Genomic DNA, 18725 nt, shown 5'->3' with positions numbered 1-18725 from the left:
CACATTCTTGGAAAACCCGCACTGTGTAACGTGTGTGTGTTCTTGTGTGGTTTCACTTTCGGTAACTTGAAGCGACGGAGATATAAGCTGTGCATCATCTGAGAGTTTTAGATAGTCACTGTTCTCCTCCAGAGCTGTTCCTGTCAGTTTCGTGTGACTCAAATGCTCCACTCTCCACCCAGATATGAAAGCTGCTGCAGTTTAATGAAGATTTGATGGATGAACTCGTGACTCTATTGGACTCTTGTCATATCGAAAGTGATAAGACTTTCCAGTTTTATGGATGTCGTCATCTTTGATATTACTTTGGTCACTGTCACTATTGTTACTGTTATGGGCTTGACTCGCGTTGAATGTTCATACAGACAGTATTCGAGATGCTACTGTAAGTTGCTGTTTGAACAAGACTGAAGACTCACACCTTTAACCCTCTACCGCACACATTATGATAAATCTATAGAAAAAATATTTGATGCTGTTTCTTTTCTTAGAATGGCTTAACTTTGAAGTGCTGTAAAAAAAAAAATTGGAAAAAAATATTATTTTAAGGTACTTTATGATATGCTGCCATATGGCAACAAAGCGCAATAGTGGTAATAATTTAGAATAAGTGTAAGTGTATATAGTTGATATTTTTCCTCAGAAATGTTGTTTGTATTGAATCAAATGCTGCTATTATAAGCTTTAGTAGTAAATATAAACAACACCTTATACATATTTTCCAACATCTTGGACTTTTATTTATTCCATTCTCTTTTGCTCAATAATGCTTTATATTCTTTGAATTTAATTACGTTTTTCATGAATATTATTAAAAATGCAAATGTAGACAGTTAAAAACAAATATAATACGTATCATCATGTATCATAAAACATTGACATAAAACCTAAAACATTGCAGTTCATGAAAATTCAACATTACGCAATCTTATGAGAGGAAGGTTATGAACATGAACCCCCCATAATCCTTGAAACTTCACCTTTTTTCTGTACGAAACTTCAAAAAGCATTTTTTTTTCAGAGGTGAGGCACATGTACACATCACATTTGGTGCACTTCACCCTAACAATACACTTACATCCACTTGCACCTGCCTTTTTGAGACCCAATGGTAGGCCAGTGGTAAGTCTGGGCCAGTAGTACTGGCTTTGGTGGCAGGTCTCTGATGTTGATTTAATCCATAATACAAATGCTATGGCAGTCCTTAACATATGACTAATCAACATTATATCACTAGCATTAATGTTATTATTGTTACATCTTAACAGACTGCAGCTGGCCTTTGCTAGCAAGCTAACCTATTATAATAACGTCATTCCATTATTGCACAGTGTTGCCATATGGCAACACAGACATTTTAGCAATTTACCAAAAACTAATTTCATAAAAACTTTTTTTAGTGGTGAATATGTCGTCATAACTTACCTGAGATGATTTTAACAATTTTTTTGTGAATGTGACATGGGCGGGTCCTTGTTTGTTACTGACGTTTTAGTTTGCTTTCAGCAACTACCGACAAAAGACGGCAGTCTGTCAGAAATCGCGCCACAAAAAAAAAAATGTTATGTGACTTAACCAAAGCACATCATTGGCTAAACTAAGGTCTTCTCTTACCACCAAAAAAAAACGAGAATGTTCTCTTAAAGAGACGGTGGCAAGGAAATGAACACAAAGAGTATGTTGCCATATGGCAACACTATGCGGTAGAGGGTTAAGTAAATAAACTGACAGTTTGTTCAAGAAGATACTTTAAAGGGCTCATGAAATGCATTTTCAGATCTTTATATTATGTTTCTGGAGGTTAGCTTATGAAGTTATCAAAGTGTTTTTCATAAAAAAAAATGTAAATATTTGTAAAAAGAATTCACTTTATTTGTAACAAACACTTCATTTCAAGGGGCATTAACTCTTTCAGAAACACAAGTAAATGCCCACTGCTGTGATTGACAAACTTCATCACACTGAATTTGTGATGTGTTTTGACAGCCAGCATTGTAATAGAACCATGTATGTTTGAGCCTGTGGTCGACCGATATATCTCCAAGGCCGACATTTAGCATTTTTTAAATATCAGCACCGGCCGACAAGTTTTGCTTTTTGGCCGATGTGTTAGAAGCGGGACTTTTATTTTGACGGTGCCCCAGGCTTTTAATTTGACTGCGCTGAGAATGGCAGCATTATCTCTTTTTAACAGTTTTGTCTAATACATTACTAGATAAAACTGTGAATAAAAGCCTAAATTCAATCTTTTCATCATATAAATTTATTGAGTCTCTTCAAAAAATTTGGACTAAACCGCTCAATTCATATGGATTATTTTTACGATCTCTTTATGAACTTTTTGAAGCATCAAAGTGTTCGCTGCGTAGCTGTCTATGGAGGGACAGAAAGTTCTCAGATTTAATCAAAAAGATTAAAAAAGTCTTACAGGTTTGGAACGACTTGAGGGTGAGTAATTAATGACAGAATTTTTATTTTTGGGTGAACTAACCCTTTAAAGTATCGCAGTGCCCTGTGTGCAAAGACTTTATCAATGCTGATTCTGTCCGAACACTTTCCCTAAGATACCACAAGCAAAACATGTCCACCCATCTACTCATGAGGAACCTCAGCTGCCGAGGGTTGCAGGTTGCAAAAACTAGTTCCACTGATTTGTCCCTGTGTCTTCCTGAGGAACAATTGACTGCTTCCAAGCAACTCTACTGAAGTAGAGAGATGGGGGGAAGAGTTAAACGAAATAGAGAAAGCGTACAAGCCTGTCATCTCGTAATGCCGCTGCAAGATTGGGCACTCAGTTCCGGGTTATGCAAGTTTACACCAGGGATAGCATAATTGACAATTGCTAACAACAGAGAGCAGGGTGGAGAGTTGTGAATGGCCAGTAATAATTGGAGCGAACGCCCACTGCGCTGCTCTCGAGGGACCGTAATCCAAGATCTTGTTTCTGATATAATTGTTAGTCAGAAAATTTCTGCATGGCTAGGCCAGCTCAGTTCCCAAGCTGGTTGACAGTGCAAGGCAGTTTAATAGAAAAACTGGTTGCTGAGGTTTTTTAAAACAGGCATGCACTGAACCCACACGCACAGTTCACCAGGAGTGTGGCGCACACCGTCTTTCTCGTTCCTTTGTTTTGTCTTTCTCAATCTCCTGTCGTACAGTACAAAATAAAAGTGTCTCAATTGGTCAGTGTCGCATTTTTATAGGTTTCTTGGAATCGGTCAAAGTTTGACTAGTAAATGCCATATCTAATCTGTTTTACAGACAACCCTTTTGTATTAATATAATATATTTAGTATTTGTATATTATAATATTGTATATATATATATATATATATATATATATATATATATATATATATATATAATATATATAATATATAATATATAATATAATATATATATATATATATATATATATATATATATACAGTACTGTGCAAATGTCTTAGGCACGTCAGTATTTTCACCCCCCAAAAACGGTTTTAAGCCAGTTATTTGTATCTTTTGCTGTAGTGTGTCAATAGGAAATATCCGTTCACATTTCCAAACATTCATTTTGCCATTAATTATAATAATCCAGTGACATTTTTGAATACACAAGGAGTCTGACAACAGCCGGTGCTCCACACAGTGATCTGATCTCACCATCATCGAATCCGTCTGTGATTACATGAAGAAACAGATGAAACTGAGACAAACTAAATCCAGGAGAACTGTGGCCGTGTCTCTAAGATGCTTGAAGAAACCTGCTTGCAAAGATACAGTACTGTTAAGAGTTTTAGGCACTTGTGTAAAAATGCTGTAAAGTGAGGATGTTTTTAAAAAATACTGTTATAAATAGATTTTATTTATCAATTAACTTATATTAACTGAATCAAAACAATATTTTGTGTGACCACCCTTTGCATTTAAAACAGCTCTTGTCCAGGTATACTTGGGCATCATTTTTCAGGTAGCTTTGGAGGCAGATTTCTTAAAATCTCTTGGAGATGTTTCCACAGTTCTTCTGGATTTAGTTTGTCTCAGTTTCATCTGTTTCTTCATGTAATCACAGACGGATTCGATGATGGTGAGATCAGATCTCCATGTGGAGCACCGGCTGTTGTCAGACTCCTTGTGTATTCAAAAAGCTCACTGGATTATTACAATTAATGGCAAAATGAATGTTTGGAAATGTGAACGGATATTTCCTATTGACACACTACAGCAAAAGATATAAATAACTGGCTTAAAACCTTTTTTGGGGGGTGAAAATACTGACGTGCCTAAGATTTTTGCACAGTACTGTATATAATAGGTGCACCGATACTAAATTTCTCCACCGATACCGATAGCCGATTATTCAGAGATATATCTGCCAATACCGATAACAATACAGATAGTTTGGGGTTCCTGCCTTTTATACCTTCTTTTAAATTAATGATTATTTCATTATAATTAAAGGGATAGTTCACCCAAAAATGAAAATTTGATGTTTATCTGCTTACCCCCAGAGCATCCAAGATGTAGGTGACTTTGTTTGTTCAGTAGAACACAAATTATGATTTTTAACTCCAACCGTTGCCGTCTGTCAGTCAAATAATGCTAGTGGATGGGAACTTCTACAATAAGAGTAAATAAAACTTGCTTAGACAAGTCTAAATTAAACCCTGCAGCTCGTGACGACACATTGATGTCCTAAGACAAGAAACGATCGGTTTGTGCGAGAAACCGAACAGTATTTATATCATTTTTTACCTCTAATACACCACTATGTCCAACGGCATTCATCACTCGATTCGTTTGGTCTGATCACGCTCTGACAACGGCAGTGATGTCTGGCGCTCATTGAAGTATATGCGCGAGACATCACTGCCGCTGTCAGAGCGTGATCAGACCAAACGAATCGAGTGATGAATGCCATTGGACATAGTGGTGTATTAGAGGTAAAAAATGATATAAATACTGTTCAGTTTCTCACACACCGATCATTTCGTGTCTTAAGACATCAATGTGTCGTCACGAGCCACAGGGTTTAATTTGGATTTGTCTGTCGTGTTTTATTTACTCTTATAGTCCAAGTTCCCGCTGACTTGCATTATACCACTGACAGACGGCAGCGGTTGCAGTTAAAAATCATCAATTGTGTTCTACTGAAGAAACAAAGACACCTACATCTTGGATGCTCTGGGGGTAAGCAGATAAACATCAAATTTTCATTTTTGGGTGAACTATCCCTTTAATAGTCATTATATTTTTAATTATAATATTTTGAAAGAAATGCAAATAAAAACTTTGTCTCCATTTCATCAACTTGTTTCGGAGTAACTGATATCAGTTATAAACATAAAGACGTTACTCAAATTAATATTAACACACATTAACTACATTCTGAAGATTAAATTAATATTTCTTAACTTTCTGAATGTTATTAATTCATATAATTACTATTAATATTGAACATCAAACTACATTTTTTTTCACAAATTCAGTGCATTTTCCTGCCATCTTTTGATTGACAGGATATATCGGCCCTGACTATCGTCTGTTTTACCGATTATTGGCCGATATATCAGTGCATCTCTAAAACATATATATATATATATATATATATATATATATATATATACACATAAATACAGTACATACATAAAAATACAATAAAAAAAGGTAATATTGTGCAATATTATTGCAATTTAAAATAGCTGTTTTCTATTGTTATACATTTAAATTTTTCTTATTTTTATTTTTATTTTATTATTTCTTATTATCAGTGTTGAAAACATTTGTGCTGCTTAATATTTTTTTGGAAAATGTGATGCTTTTTTTCAGGATTCTTTGATGAATAGAAAGTTCAAAAGAACAGCATTTATTTGAAATAGAAAAAATTATAAATATCTTTACTATTACTTTTGATCAACTTTATGCATCCTTTCTAAATACATGTATAGATTTTTTTTCCCCAGAAAAAAAAAAATCTTGCTGACCCCCCACCCCCTCACCCCCCACTACTGTGTAGTGCATATATTTAAATTGCCTTTAAATTGAATGGCACTGCTAATTAAGCTATTTAACACAACATATATTGGTGACCAAATATACTGGGCTTTCCAAGTACTATAGATTTATGTGGGACCGAAGCTCCCGCTCCACTACAGGTTTTTGTACTGCATTAGCCAACACTCATTGATTCCATTTGCTTGCCTGTTTAAACAGGAGGAGTTGTCAAAAGCAATCCAGCACCTCTCTGAGTTCCTGCTCTCGCTGACAGATGACTCAACTACCAGCCATGTCCCGCAGCAAGCAAACAGACCCATCGCAGATGCCGTCGGATCGAGCAGGAAGATGCCTACAGTTCAGATAGCGGAGTAATTGGACGCTCACCTGCGCCAGACAACTTACTTAAACCCCCAGCATGCTTCACTCTCTCCCTTGTCCGACGCTCACGGCCCAATCCATAACAATGAAGCAGGTGACTTTCATGCTACTGTCAGGAATGATCTAATTTTAGCGGGGTGAATGATTGCAATTGGCTTTGCCTCATCAGATAATTAATCTATGTCACCATTAATTGGAAAAGAGAATAATTAGGGGGCTGTGTTGACAGAAATTCTACGCTTCTCTAGATTCTTGGATCTAATTACACCTACTTAAACCCCTCTGACCTTAACTAGCGGATAGTATACCTGCGTAACCCTAACCAGGCTCGGGTCGGTCTCGACCGCCTCTCGCTCTGCGTCCTTTGTCATTTTTTCCCTCCTTTTTGGCTTGTTTATCCTCTCTTTTCCTGTCTCCTCAGAGAGCTGTCTCCCTCAATCACTTTTCAATATTCAATCTTAATTTTGTGGAAGTTTAGCATTTTCAATGAGCTGGAGATGAATGATTAATGAATAAATTTGAATGCTTCATTTTGTCCATGGATCATTAGTCAAGTCCTTTGTGGGAAGGACCTGCGAAAAAAAAAAAAAAAGAGGGAAAATTATTGAGACATTAGCCTGAAGCAATCCAGGGGTAAATAGTATGCACAGAGGGATGTTGTGTGAACGCTACCCACTGGCATTCTGCACAACCCCACCGAAACGCAAGCCTTCTAATTTACCCCGCTTCACAAGACTGATGTGCTCTATCGACAAATAGGTTTCATTTACAAAAATGAGTTTTCATTTTGATGTTTTGGTGTATGCGCCTTTTTACATTTTATTATTTTACCCTTGTGTTTTGTTGTGCCTCCTCTGGTGAGATGTAAAATAACTAAATTATTAATGAAATGTCAGTTACATCTGACCGAAATCTCATAGCTAAGTAAAGACATTAAAAAGTGACATCCTTGTTGGAATATTTGGTATAATTGGGATTATCCGTTAGATTGTTGAGTAAAACTTCTCAATAAGGCCTTATTTGTTATCATTAGTTAAGACAGACTAACAATAAACAATACTCATGTTCATTAAAGGCACAATATGTATGATTTTTGGATTAAAAGCCACTAGAACAATGTTATATATTTTGTTGCCTTGTGTACTTACATCATCCCAAATGTTTTCAAAAATGCTTAAATCCAGAGAAATCAGCTATTTTAACCAGTGTAACGGCCTTCGTCATTGCATCACCTCTCAATTACGTCACTTCCGCGTTACCCTCGATTTCCATAAAAACACCAAAGATGCTTTGATATGTTATGCATTTTATTAGACAGGCGATTAACTGTTTGGAGACCTTTATCGACAGAAAACTCGTCATTGTTATTGTTTAAATCTCTCGTTTTGTTAATTTACACGAGTAACATGTTTGTTCCATGCCTCAGAGACAATGCTATTTTGTCAAGTGGTTAACATAGCATAATCAGAAAGAGCTTTGTTTGTAGTAACAGTAATACACCATTTTTTCCACCATACAATATATTTTAAAATTAATTGCATTCCATTTACCAGCACAAGTCATCCAGGTTTTATTAATATGATATTCTAAGTGTGATATATCAAATGTTTCATACCAGCCACGAGCGAACGCACATAACTACTTTTAACACACTCAAAGTATTTTAGTATGATTGTTTTGACCAAGTAAAACAGTGCTGCGTTACCCCATAATTTTAATTCATCGAATAAACTGACCCGTATGAGTAACAAAGTTCAAGTTCAGGTAAGAAGGAGGCGGACGTTAAACATAACTTTAATCGTAAAATATACATAAACAACAAAACGAAAGGAGTGGCAGTGGCCGACTGCGGCATATACGCAAAATAAAAACAGCAACATAAAATGTCCTGGTCCTCTGTCGTCATTCCATCTTATATCCTTCCAGAGCTCGTTCCGCTCCCATGGATCTCGGCCCCGCCCTGCTTCATACCACAGTAACTTTAATAAAACTTTAATACATTAGCTCATCCATGACCATGATTTCTGCCTGAGTCCTGTCGGATTGCTTTCCATCAGCTGTGGAGCTGAAGATGACAACTCCCATGATTCCATGCTTATTCACTGCGTCATCAAATCCTTTGTTATTGTTTTGAATATTTGACCTCTAGTGGCCAAACTTACATACTGTGCCTTTAATCTGATTGATGTTAATTTCAACATTTACTAATGGGGCTTTTCATAGACTGTGATGACATGTTATTAACAGTTATTAACATCCTGAATCTAGCTAGGAAAAAATATTTTCATTTAGAAATGCTATCATGGATTGTTTTTCTTTTGAAATTTGAGCAAATGTGAGTGCTAAAATTATATTTGTTGTAGTTTCCGTTCACCAGTAGAAGTTGACCAAACTATGACGACTTTCGTATCCCAGAAATTTGAAAAGGTCTGTATATTTTTAAAATAAAAAAATTGCATGTAGTTAATGCACTATCCACCAACTTAATCAGTTAATAATTTTAGCTAACTAATATTAACAAAGATAAAAAATGAAAGTCTTGGGATATTGATCAGTTTTTTTATTATTATTATTATTTAAATCTATAACACTTCACAATAAGGTCTAATTTTTAACATTAGTTAAAGTCATGTTAAAAATTAGACCTTATTATAAAGTGTAAATTGCAATGCAACTTATTAAACATCCCAAATCTTATATAATCTTTAAAATAAAGGTTCCAGTTAGAATCAAGCACTTTTAAAACTCTCTTTTAAGAAACATAAAGCAACTTAAGACCCACATACAGTAGAAAAATAGCTGATGATAAGAACTTAAGATGCTGCAATCAAGCTTTATTTTGAAGTGTGTATAGCTGTGACAGTTTTGGGTTGATTATGTAGATGTGGAAATGACATATATTCCCTGCAAAGTGTTATAGGATTCATTTGACATGAATGAATGGGCCCAGAAGCATACATACTCCCATGACAGCAATACAACTTTTTTAAACCGAGAATACAGACAGTGAACTTAATGGATGACTGAGAGACATACTATTTCTCTTTAAACCCAGTGAAAGAGCTCCTTTGGCACCTTTGAGACTGCCAGAGTGGATGAGTGTCCCGCCCTTCTGCATTTGCAGTGGATAATAATGGGCAGCAACTGGACTCATACTTCCTGTGGTCAGCAGAACAGCACTAACTAGTCCTGCTGTAGTCACAGTATAAAGGTGGAAAAAGACAATATTATACAATGAATAGCTCTGGCTGTAAAATTTGACTGGATGAGCCATGAACAAAACCACGTTATAGCAAATCTACGCACACGTATTGAGTTTTATAGTAATGTGCCGTTCATTCATTGAATGAACTTTGATATTTTGCTTATCAACTGTAAACTGACTACAGTTAAGTTAATGAACTGTATTACTTGATAGAAGATTTATTTGTTGTGATGATGATCACATTAATGTTATATTGTTAATTTATTATTATTAATAATAATTATATTATTTTTTAATTTTAAAATGTATTTATAAATAGGATTAAAAAACTGCCATTTGGGCCAATCAAAAAGAATGCAATTCCAATTGTTATCACTAGTGCACACACACATTAGCCGCGGTTTGGCTCTGCGTCACATGGATTTTTGATTGTTTACCGATTATTATTATTATATAACCATTTATTAGAAACTTGAAAGCAGTTAATAAAGAGTCAGATATCTTTAATAAATAATGTATTATTAATAACAATAATGATAACTGTTGTTATTATATTAATAATTAATAATAATAATTTATTTGAAACTTAATTATTGTATAATCATTTATTAGAAACTTGAAACAATTAATAAAGAGTCAGATATGTTCAATAAATAATCCATTATTAATAACAATAACCATAATAATAATGATAATTATTATATTAATAATTAATACTAGTAATTTATTCAAAAGATGTTAAACAGTGAGATAAGGATGCCAATGTTTCATAATTTATTATTATTATTATTATTATTATTACAAGTACTACTACTACTAATCATAATAATATATAAAACTTGTTTGAATTAAATTAAACAGTCAGATAAAAAATTATTGTTTATTATTATTAAATATATAATAAATATTTATTTGTTAATAATAATAACTTATTTGAAACTTAATTATTATAAAATCATTTATTAGAAACTTGAAATCAGTTCATAAACAGTCAGATATGTTCAATAAATAATTTATTATTAATAACAATAATATAATAATGAAAATTGTTACTGTTATTATATTAATAATTAAAAATAATAATTTAATTTATTAAACAGCCAGATAAAATGCCAATGTTCAATAAATAATTACATATTATTATTTTATTATTTATTTAATAATAATAATAATATATTTATTATTAATATGTTTTACATTTTAATTATAAATATTATTGAAAACAGCCATTTGGGCCACTCAAATAGATGGCAAATCCAATTGTTGCAACTACACTGTAAAAAAGAATTGTTGGTTTAACTTAAAAACGTAAGTTACCTGGTTGCCTTAATTTTGAGTTCATTGAAATTAAAAATTTGAGTTAATACAATGAAGGCGATTGATTTAATCAACAGAAACTCAAAATATTATGTTATCTGAACCACATTAACTATCTTAGTTGGTTTGACAAAAGAAAAAATGTTGTGATAACAGTTTACAGTGTAGTGGCACACTCCTTATCCGTGGTTTGGCTCTATATCACATGGATTTTTGATTTAGTATAGTCTAAGCTTCAGCAGAGTAGCCATATTAAATTCAGGTTTAACGTATAGCAACACATGACTGCATATTGAGGATATATTTATGCACAATTGTCTTGTTGTATTGCTGTGCTTCATATCATGCACTCTTTGTTTGTGCAGTAAACTTTGTTGGCACCTCGGACACCCGGGTCATGTTTTTGAAGGATGGATTGTCTCTTTGCTTTCTCTTCCAGGTCAGGCAGCCATATTTTAAATTAGAACACTTCCCAAACACATTTGTCTGCTCTTCCAGCCTCCAATCAATCCTGTGAAATAAATGACACCAGGCCAGGAAACACCACTGCCATTAATTTCAACAGAAACATGCATCAAACCTTACAGTGGGTTAGCAACCGTCAGACGACTCTATTACGCATACACAGATGCTGTATTGAACACTAGCTTTTCTAAGCCAAAATGAAGACGAATTTAAGCGAGTTGTGATTTGACCGATTTGAGGTCACAGTTAAAGGTATAATGTGTAATATTATTGTATATGATATGAAAAGACGGCTGTAAGCTAGTCATTGGGAAAGTTTTCGGGAAATGTGTTTGAATACAGTCGTCGTTTTCGCAATTCGGTGACGCTAGCGCTGCAGAAATTACACACTTCATCTTTAAGTTAAATCAGATTGAATGCATGATTAAAGCTAGACTTTTCAGTGTCAGATTTATAATATTCTGACGGCCAATTCAATAACAGAGATCATAATTACAAGACGTACACACTTGTACTCATGCAGGCTTCATGCCGCAACACGAGGCGATGACAACCCTTGAAATGTGTACAGATGCTGAGTCTGTGTGTATTTAATTGGAAAATAAGACACCTGAAAATGTGAGAAAAAAAAAGAAGAGCGATAAACAAATTCGTCATGAAAATAATATATGTTCTCTTTGTCTCCACACTTCCCTGCCTCCCCACACATTCATCTTAACAGGATAATAATTTGTGAAAGTCTCTGACATTTGTGGCTAGCTAGCATGGTAATAAACCCCTGGCTCGGAACGTTTTTTAGTTAATTAGAGTCAATCAATCCAAACTTTTGCTCACTTACCGGTGTGAAACAGCAATATAATGAGCAGAAATCAGCACAGTGATTGGAAATACAAATTACAGCTGTTTAAAGGAAACCACACAGTCTACTACGCGGCCAGCGAAGCAAGAGCCTGCTGGGGACATCTTGAAGGGTTTGGTGCCAATTCGATGGGTGCAGTAGGGGGAAAGATATGAGACGGAGATGAAGAAAAAGAGGGGGAGAGAAGCTCAGCAATGCAGATGCTGAAGGACGGATTCAGTCAAACCGCCCTGACGGCAATTAAACACGAGTTACGTTTGACAAAATCTCTTTATTAATACTTGCACTGTGACAATAAATGCGTACTGTGTAGGTTTGGGCCTAATGTGATTGTGGATGTAGTGTAATATCTGTGTTTTCTCATTACAGATGTCATTAACATGTGACGTTCATATGTAATATCTGATGAGCAATTTAGCAGAGACTGATTTTGATTGGACGGATGCAAAAAGGTATGTTATGAACACTCACTCTCATAAATAAGCTTTACTCTTTTCTCATAATCATATTGCTGAATGTTTTTGGGGTAAAATTCTCATTTCAAGTTGTTCAAAACAACCCAAGTAGTTTTTTTGTAGTATAAGATGACAAAAGCACCATAAAAGAAGTCCGCTGTAGGCGTCCGATAGCTTTCTGTGAGGAATACACTGAAATTTGTGTCATTTTATCATGAAAATCTTTCCTTCCGCTAAAGCACTCAAATCTCAATTGTGGTCGTTCAGAAGATTATTGAGCCGAGTTTGACGTCAGTGATGCCAAATGTCTTTTTGAATGAGATTTGAGAGCTATGGCTGAGGGAAGACTTAAATTTTCCTGACAAAAAATATTTTATGGCTACAGAAGGCTTGGCACACAGGTTGTATGGACCAATTTTATGGTGCATTTATTTCAATTTTTCAATTAAATTCTAGTAGTGTGTTATATATACAGTCAAACCAAAATTTATTCAGACACCTTGAACATTTCATTCATTAATACAGTTTATTCACTATAGTTTAAAAAATGGTAATAAAATATGACAAGATCTCAGAGTTAAACTGTGTCAGAAAAAATTAATTGTAGCTAGTAACGTAACCTATTACATTACACATTTTAGGTAATGTAATCTGACTACTTTTTGATTACTTTTAGATTACTTTTGATACAACTTGTTTATTACGTTGATTTAAATACTATAATCTTATACCATATTTATAAAAAATCCAAAGCGAAAGAAAGATTTATCCTTTTTTGTTATGAACAACATGAAGTGCATTAAACATTACGTTATATTAGGGTTGTGAAGGAACTGCAGGGGGTTCATAGATTTATGAAAAGCTAATAATTAAATCATAAGTTAAATTACAAGAAATACGTAATTAAAAAAAATCAAATCAAAGATATACATAATTTGAAAATAAAAACAATTAAAATAAAACTAAAATTATTTGTTTATGCTGTGTGGCGTCTCAATTTTCCATGTAATTATAGTCACCTGACTAGTGGCCGGTCGGAGTGCATATCCACAAAATTTAATAGATAAAAAAGAATAATTAGGGAGAGTCAATGAATTCTGAATAATTTACTGCCATTTTGTGAATATTAAGTAATCATGAAATCGATAAAAATTAAATGTAGTCTGATTATGAGTATTTTAAAAAGTAATGTAATTAGGGATGCACGATATATTGGCCACCATATCGGTATCGACCGATATATGTTCATTTTTAATCGTTATCGGCCAGATAAGAAAATCTATATATATATATATATATATATATATATATATTCTGTGTTTTGCATATTTCATACACAGTTACAGCTTAAAATCTTCCAAATTCAGATGTGAATGTCACAAAATCAGTGTTTTGGTGGTACAGGATAAAAGTTACTAGGGTTTCCCTTTTAAGTCCGCCCTGTACATTATATTTACATATACAGTCGAACCAAAAATTATTCAGACATTTTTTATATTTTTGATATATTTTTACTAGTGGGTGCAGGACACTTTAGTTCATTTACAGTATGTAAGTGAGGATAGCAAAATAAAGTAAGCTGTGATATATTATACCCAAAAACTCTTCACACAGTGGACTACCAGTAAAATTGATAAAAATTTGGAACCAAAAATGATTCAGACACTTTGACCTGACCATGTTTTGCTTCAGTGTTATCTGACATAATTAGGATTAATTTTTTCTGACACAGTTTAACTCTGAGATCTTGTCATATTTTATTACCATTTTTTTAAACTATAGTGAATAAACGGTATTAATGAATTAAATGTTCAAGGTGTCTGAATACATTTTGGTTTGACTGTATATGCATTAATATTCTTCTAAAAATCCATTGCAGAATTCCTGAATCCAACAGTTTTTAGCCCTCCATTTCACCTCAAACTTCATTTCTGAAGTTCTAATAAGTGCAAGCTGAGCTTGGCAGCCTCGGCTTGACGTTGTCTTACAGTTATTATTGTTAGACTATCCAAGGAGCGCAGATAATGCAAAATGCTCTGCATGCCCTGCGTTTGTTTCACTTTTCAGTGGAGGGAGTAATTGTGTGGCGCTGACCATATTAGACAGAAAGCACATTTTCAAAGGGGGAACCGCTGGCATCGGAACAAAAGAGCGGAGAGAAATTAAAGACTGCGAATGTCTGTTTTTGACTCGAATGTTGGTGTAAGATTAGCAAAAGGAGGGCGATGATGCTACTTTAGATGTAATAAGGGTTGTGTTATAGCTGTGTAAGGACGATAAGTGTGTGTGTGTGTGTGTGTGTATATAGGTTGGTGTAAGTGTGTGTATATTTGGGAGAGCATGACACGCAAATGCCCCCATGACGCCGACCCTGAAACTGCAACAGTAATATTGTTGCATTATACTTTTTATACCATTATATTATTACAATTTTAAAGAAATTATGTAATTTATTCCTGTGATTTTTCAGAGTCACATGATCCTTCAGAAATCATTCTAATATGCTGATTTGCTGCTCAAGAAACATTTCTGATTATTATCAATGTTGAAAACATGTTGTGCTGCTTCAGATTTTTGTGGAAATTATGAATACATTTGTTTTTCATAATTCTTTGATGAACAGAACGTTCAAAATAACAGCATTTATTTGAAATAAAAATATTTTGTAACATTTTAAATGTCCTTATTGTCACTTTTGATCAATTTAGTGCATGCTTGCTGGAAAAAAAGTATTAATTTATTTCAGGAAAAAAATCTTACTGACTCAAACTTTTAATCAGCATGTTAATAAGTGTTAAATATACAAATGATTATTAATTATTAATGATCATTAATATAAATACTATATTAAATATACAGTATTTATGCATCTATACCCAATTTAGAAGCTAAAACACATTGGTAAAAACTATTTTTACAAATATTTTTATGTTGAATTCTGCATTTTACATAAGAATGTTTTGTTTCAGATAAACTTGCATGATCAACCTCAGATCACATATTCTTATAATCATTTAGCATCTGATTCTGTTCATACTTCCAATTCCCACGTGGTTTTCTTTGTTCGAATTGTTTATATATATTTTTGAGGCTGAGAGTGTTTGGGTGCCGCTTTAACGAATAAAATCTCCCAGTTCTCCCCAGAAATAAGCATCAGCTCTGCTCCGCTGGCTTTACCTTCCCCAGGTGATCGCGCCACTGCGTCCACGGCCGCTCCAGCGCACACGGCTCCTTCGCCGCTGCCAACCCTGAGGGTGGCTACCCGCTAGTGGCACACACACGTGCAAACACACACATGCCAGTGTTCCTCCAGTATCCCATCATGCCTCTGTCCTAGCTGCCCAGCTGCTCCCTAAGGTACACCCCACTACCCTGATACCTCCCTCTCGTTTTCTCTCTCTCTTCTTCTGCTGTTTTCTTTGTCATGAGTGATCGTCTGCAGGTCTCTAAACACCAGGGCCCACCTGGTCCGGGAGTCGCCCATTAGAACCCCATATGTGATGGAGACACAATGCGCCTAACTTCCACACCTAATCAACACCCCTGTGGGCCGCAGTCTCAGTATGTTCCTCAGATATTATCCAGATATCTCACGTTCTCACTGACAGTTACAGAATATACACCACATATTAGCATATCACAGCAATTATACAATTAAAATTAGTTATTTTACTTCAACTTAAACTAAACAAAAATGAGAAATGTTTCCTAGGCAAGTAGCTGAAAAAAATATGTTTGAAGGATATATATATATATATATATATATATATATATATATATATATATATATATATATATATATATATATATATATAAATTCTGTATATTTAATATAGTAATAAATAAATAAATGATTTATTTATTTATTTAGTTAGTTAGCCCTGTTAGCCCTGAATGATAATTTATTAAGGACCTATATTAATTTTATTAAACATTCTATTTATTAAAACTATTATTTTAACTTTATTATACTGTATATAATTATAATTTAATATATTATTTTTGTATTCTTTAAACCATATTATTCTGGGGATTTAAAAAAAAAAACTTATATTAAAAATATATTAAATATATATTAATTTCTTCTGTAGTGTGTGTGTGTGTGTATATATATATATATATATATATATACACTTTTTTTTTTTTTTTGCCAGGGGGTGGGGGTATTTTTGTTTGTTTCTTGTTTAAGGAATTAAAGGATTAAAAGGGATTTAAGTGAAAAAAGAAAAAAAAAATACGAATGGTAAAAGTTCCAGGTCTGTTGTAGTTATAAAGTAATCAATTTAAATTGTTTGCAAATTATATTTTATTTTGAAATGCACACAAATTCACACTTATTCATATGTCCAATATTTAAAAATACGCAAAACATTTCTTGTCTCATCACATTCAGTTATGAAATACATGAATCATGTAAATAATAGCATACTTTCAATTCAAAACTGTGAAATTTTATTAAAAAAAAAGTTGAGTAGTTTGCATCACTGGGTATTAAAGGATTAGTTCACTTTCAAATAAAATTTTCCTGATAATTTACTCACCCCCATGTCATCCAAGATGTTCATATCTTTCTTTCTTCAGTCGAAAAGAAATTAAGGTTTTTGATGAAAACATTCCAGGATTTTTCTCCTTATAGTGGACTTCAATGGACTCCAAACGGTTGAAGGTCAAAATTACAGTTTCAGTGCAGCTTCAAAGGACTTTAAACGATACCAGACGAGGAATAAGGGACTTATCTAACAAAATGATCGGTCATTTTCAAAAAAATACAACTGTAAATGCTTTATAAACACAAATGATCGCCTTGCACGTGCTTCCGCTTTCCGTATTCTTCAAAAAGCTTACGCCGTATGTCCTACGCCTTCCCTATTCAACTTACGGAACGAACATGGTGCCAGTTTTTTTTTTTAGGTTTTTTTTTGTTTGTTTGTTTTTTTCCACAAGTTGAATAGGGAAGGTGTAGGACATACAGCGTAAGCTTTTTGAAGAATACGGAAAGCGGAAGCACATGCAAGGCGATATTTTGTGTTTATAAAGCATATACAGTTGCATTTTTTTCGAAAATGACCGATCTTTTCGCTAGATAAGACCCTTATTCCTCGTCTGGCATCGTTTAAAGCCCTTTGAAGCTGCACTGAAACTGTAATTTTGACCTTCAACTGTTTGGGCTCCATTGAAGTCCACTATATGGAGAAAAATCCTGGAATGTTTTCATCAAAAACCTTCATTTCTTTTCGACTGAAGAAAGAAAGACATGAACATCTTGGATGATGGGGGTGAGTAAATTATCAGGAAAATTTTATTTGAAAGTGAACTAATCCTTTAATACCAGTTGCTGAACATTACTATGGTAAAACAGTCCTCAAATATTAAACGTTTAGCTACTTACATCTTACCATGCACTCTTTCACTGCTAAAACTAAGCGTTGCATTGGAAAGCACTCTCGCCTTCTGTGAACGTTAAGCCCCACCTTCTTCGATTTGATTGGCCATCTCAATCATTTTAACAGGGATGAGCGCTTTTAGACCGCTGAGGCAGAGCAGCCTAAAAATGTAACTTTTAAAAAGTTCTGTCATTCTAACAACAAACAGCGCAGCAACAGCATCAAGAATATCATATTTTGGGGGGGGGGTCATTTTTAATTATGTCCCCCTCAGTGTCTATGATGGTAAACCGTCATCCACACTGTGATTCGGACATGAATGACGTCTTAAATAGTGCAGCTGGTTAAGGAGAGGTGCTGTAAAATCTTTGCCTGGTGGATAATACAAACAGGCAAAGAAAAAAAAATAATTATAACTAACTAGCTAACAACATTCTTTTCTAGACTGCCATTTTGTATGGTTTAGTGTATGATGTCTGCATACTGGTAAAGTGGGGCACTTCCTAATAATTTGACGTTGTTTTAAAATATGATGTAAAAGCTTAGCTGCTCACATTATAACATTTCAAAAAGCTAAAGATGTCAGCATACAGAGGAAAAAATACAGGAACATGGTGTAGATACAGATTTGTTATTGATAGTGAAAGTAATTTGTTAATAGCAGTGATGCAAAACCTCATAAG

The 18725-nt window shown here is 34.0% G+C and overlaps 2 protein-coding genes across 8 annotated transcripts in view; both read left to right on the top strand.

Annotated features, from left to right (window-relative positions):
* LOC125257619 (coiled-coil domain-containing protein 178) overlaps positions 1 to 6887 on the top strand; it is a 38946-nt gene extending 32059 nt beyond the window's left edge. The window contains exon 20 of the mRNA XM_048174128.1: positions 6196 to 6887. Within this exon, the coding sequence (XP_048030085.1) occupies positions 6196 to 6351 (156 nt within the window). The 3' untranslated portion in view covers positions 6352 to 6887. The remainder of the gene's footprint in view (positions 1 to 6195) is intronic.
* Positions 6888 to 10752: 3865 nt separating this feature from the next.
* The window catches only part of klhl14 (kelch-like family member 14), a 34912-nt gene continuing 26939 nt past the window's right edge, over positions 10753 to 18725 (top strand). For 4 of the 7 annotated variants that reach the window (XM_048175036.1, XM_048175035.1, XM_048175034.1 and 1 more), the window contains exons 1-2: positions 10753 to 12655; positions 15793 to 16015. Coding sequence is in view for 1 of the 7 variants with exons in the window: in XM_048175033.1 (XP_048030990.1) it covers positions 12646 to 12655 (10 nt within the window). In the remaining 6 variants the exon portion in view is untranslated. The remainder of the gene's footprint in view (positions 12656 to 15792; positions 16016 to 18725) is intronic. The other 3 variants (XM_048175032.1, XM_048175030.1, XM_048175033.1) reach the window with 3 other exon arrangements.

Source organism: Megalobrama amblycephala, linkage group LG22 (genome assembly GCF_018812025.1).
Source record: "Megalobrama amblycephala isolate DHTTF-2021 linkage group LG22, ASM1881202v1, whole genome shotgun sequence".
Lineage (NCBI taxonomy): Eukaryota > Metazoa > Chordata > Actinopteri > Cypriniformes > Xenocyprididae > Megalobrama > Megalobrama amblycephala.
Note: the sequence above shows the minus strand (reverse complement) of the source record. Positions and strands in the feature narration are given on the sequence as shown.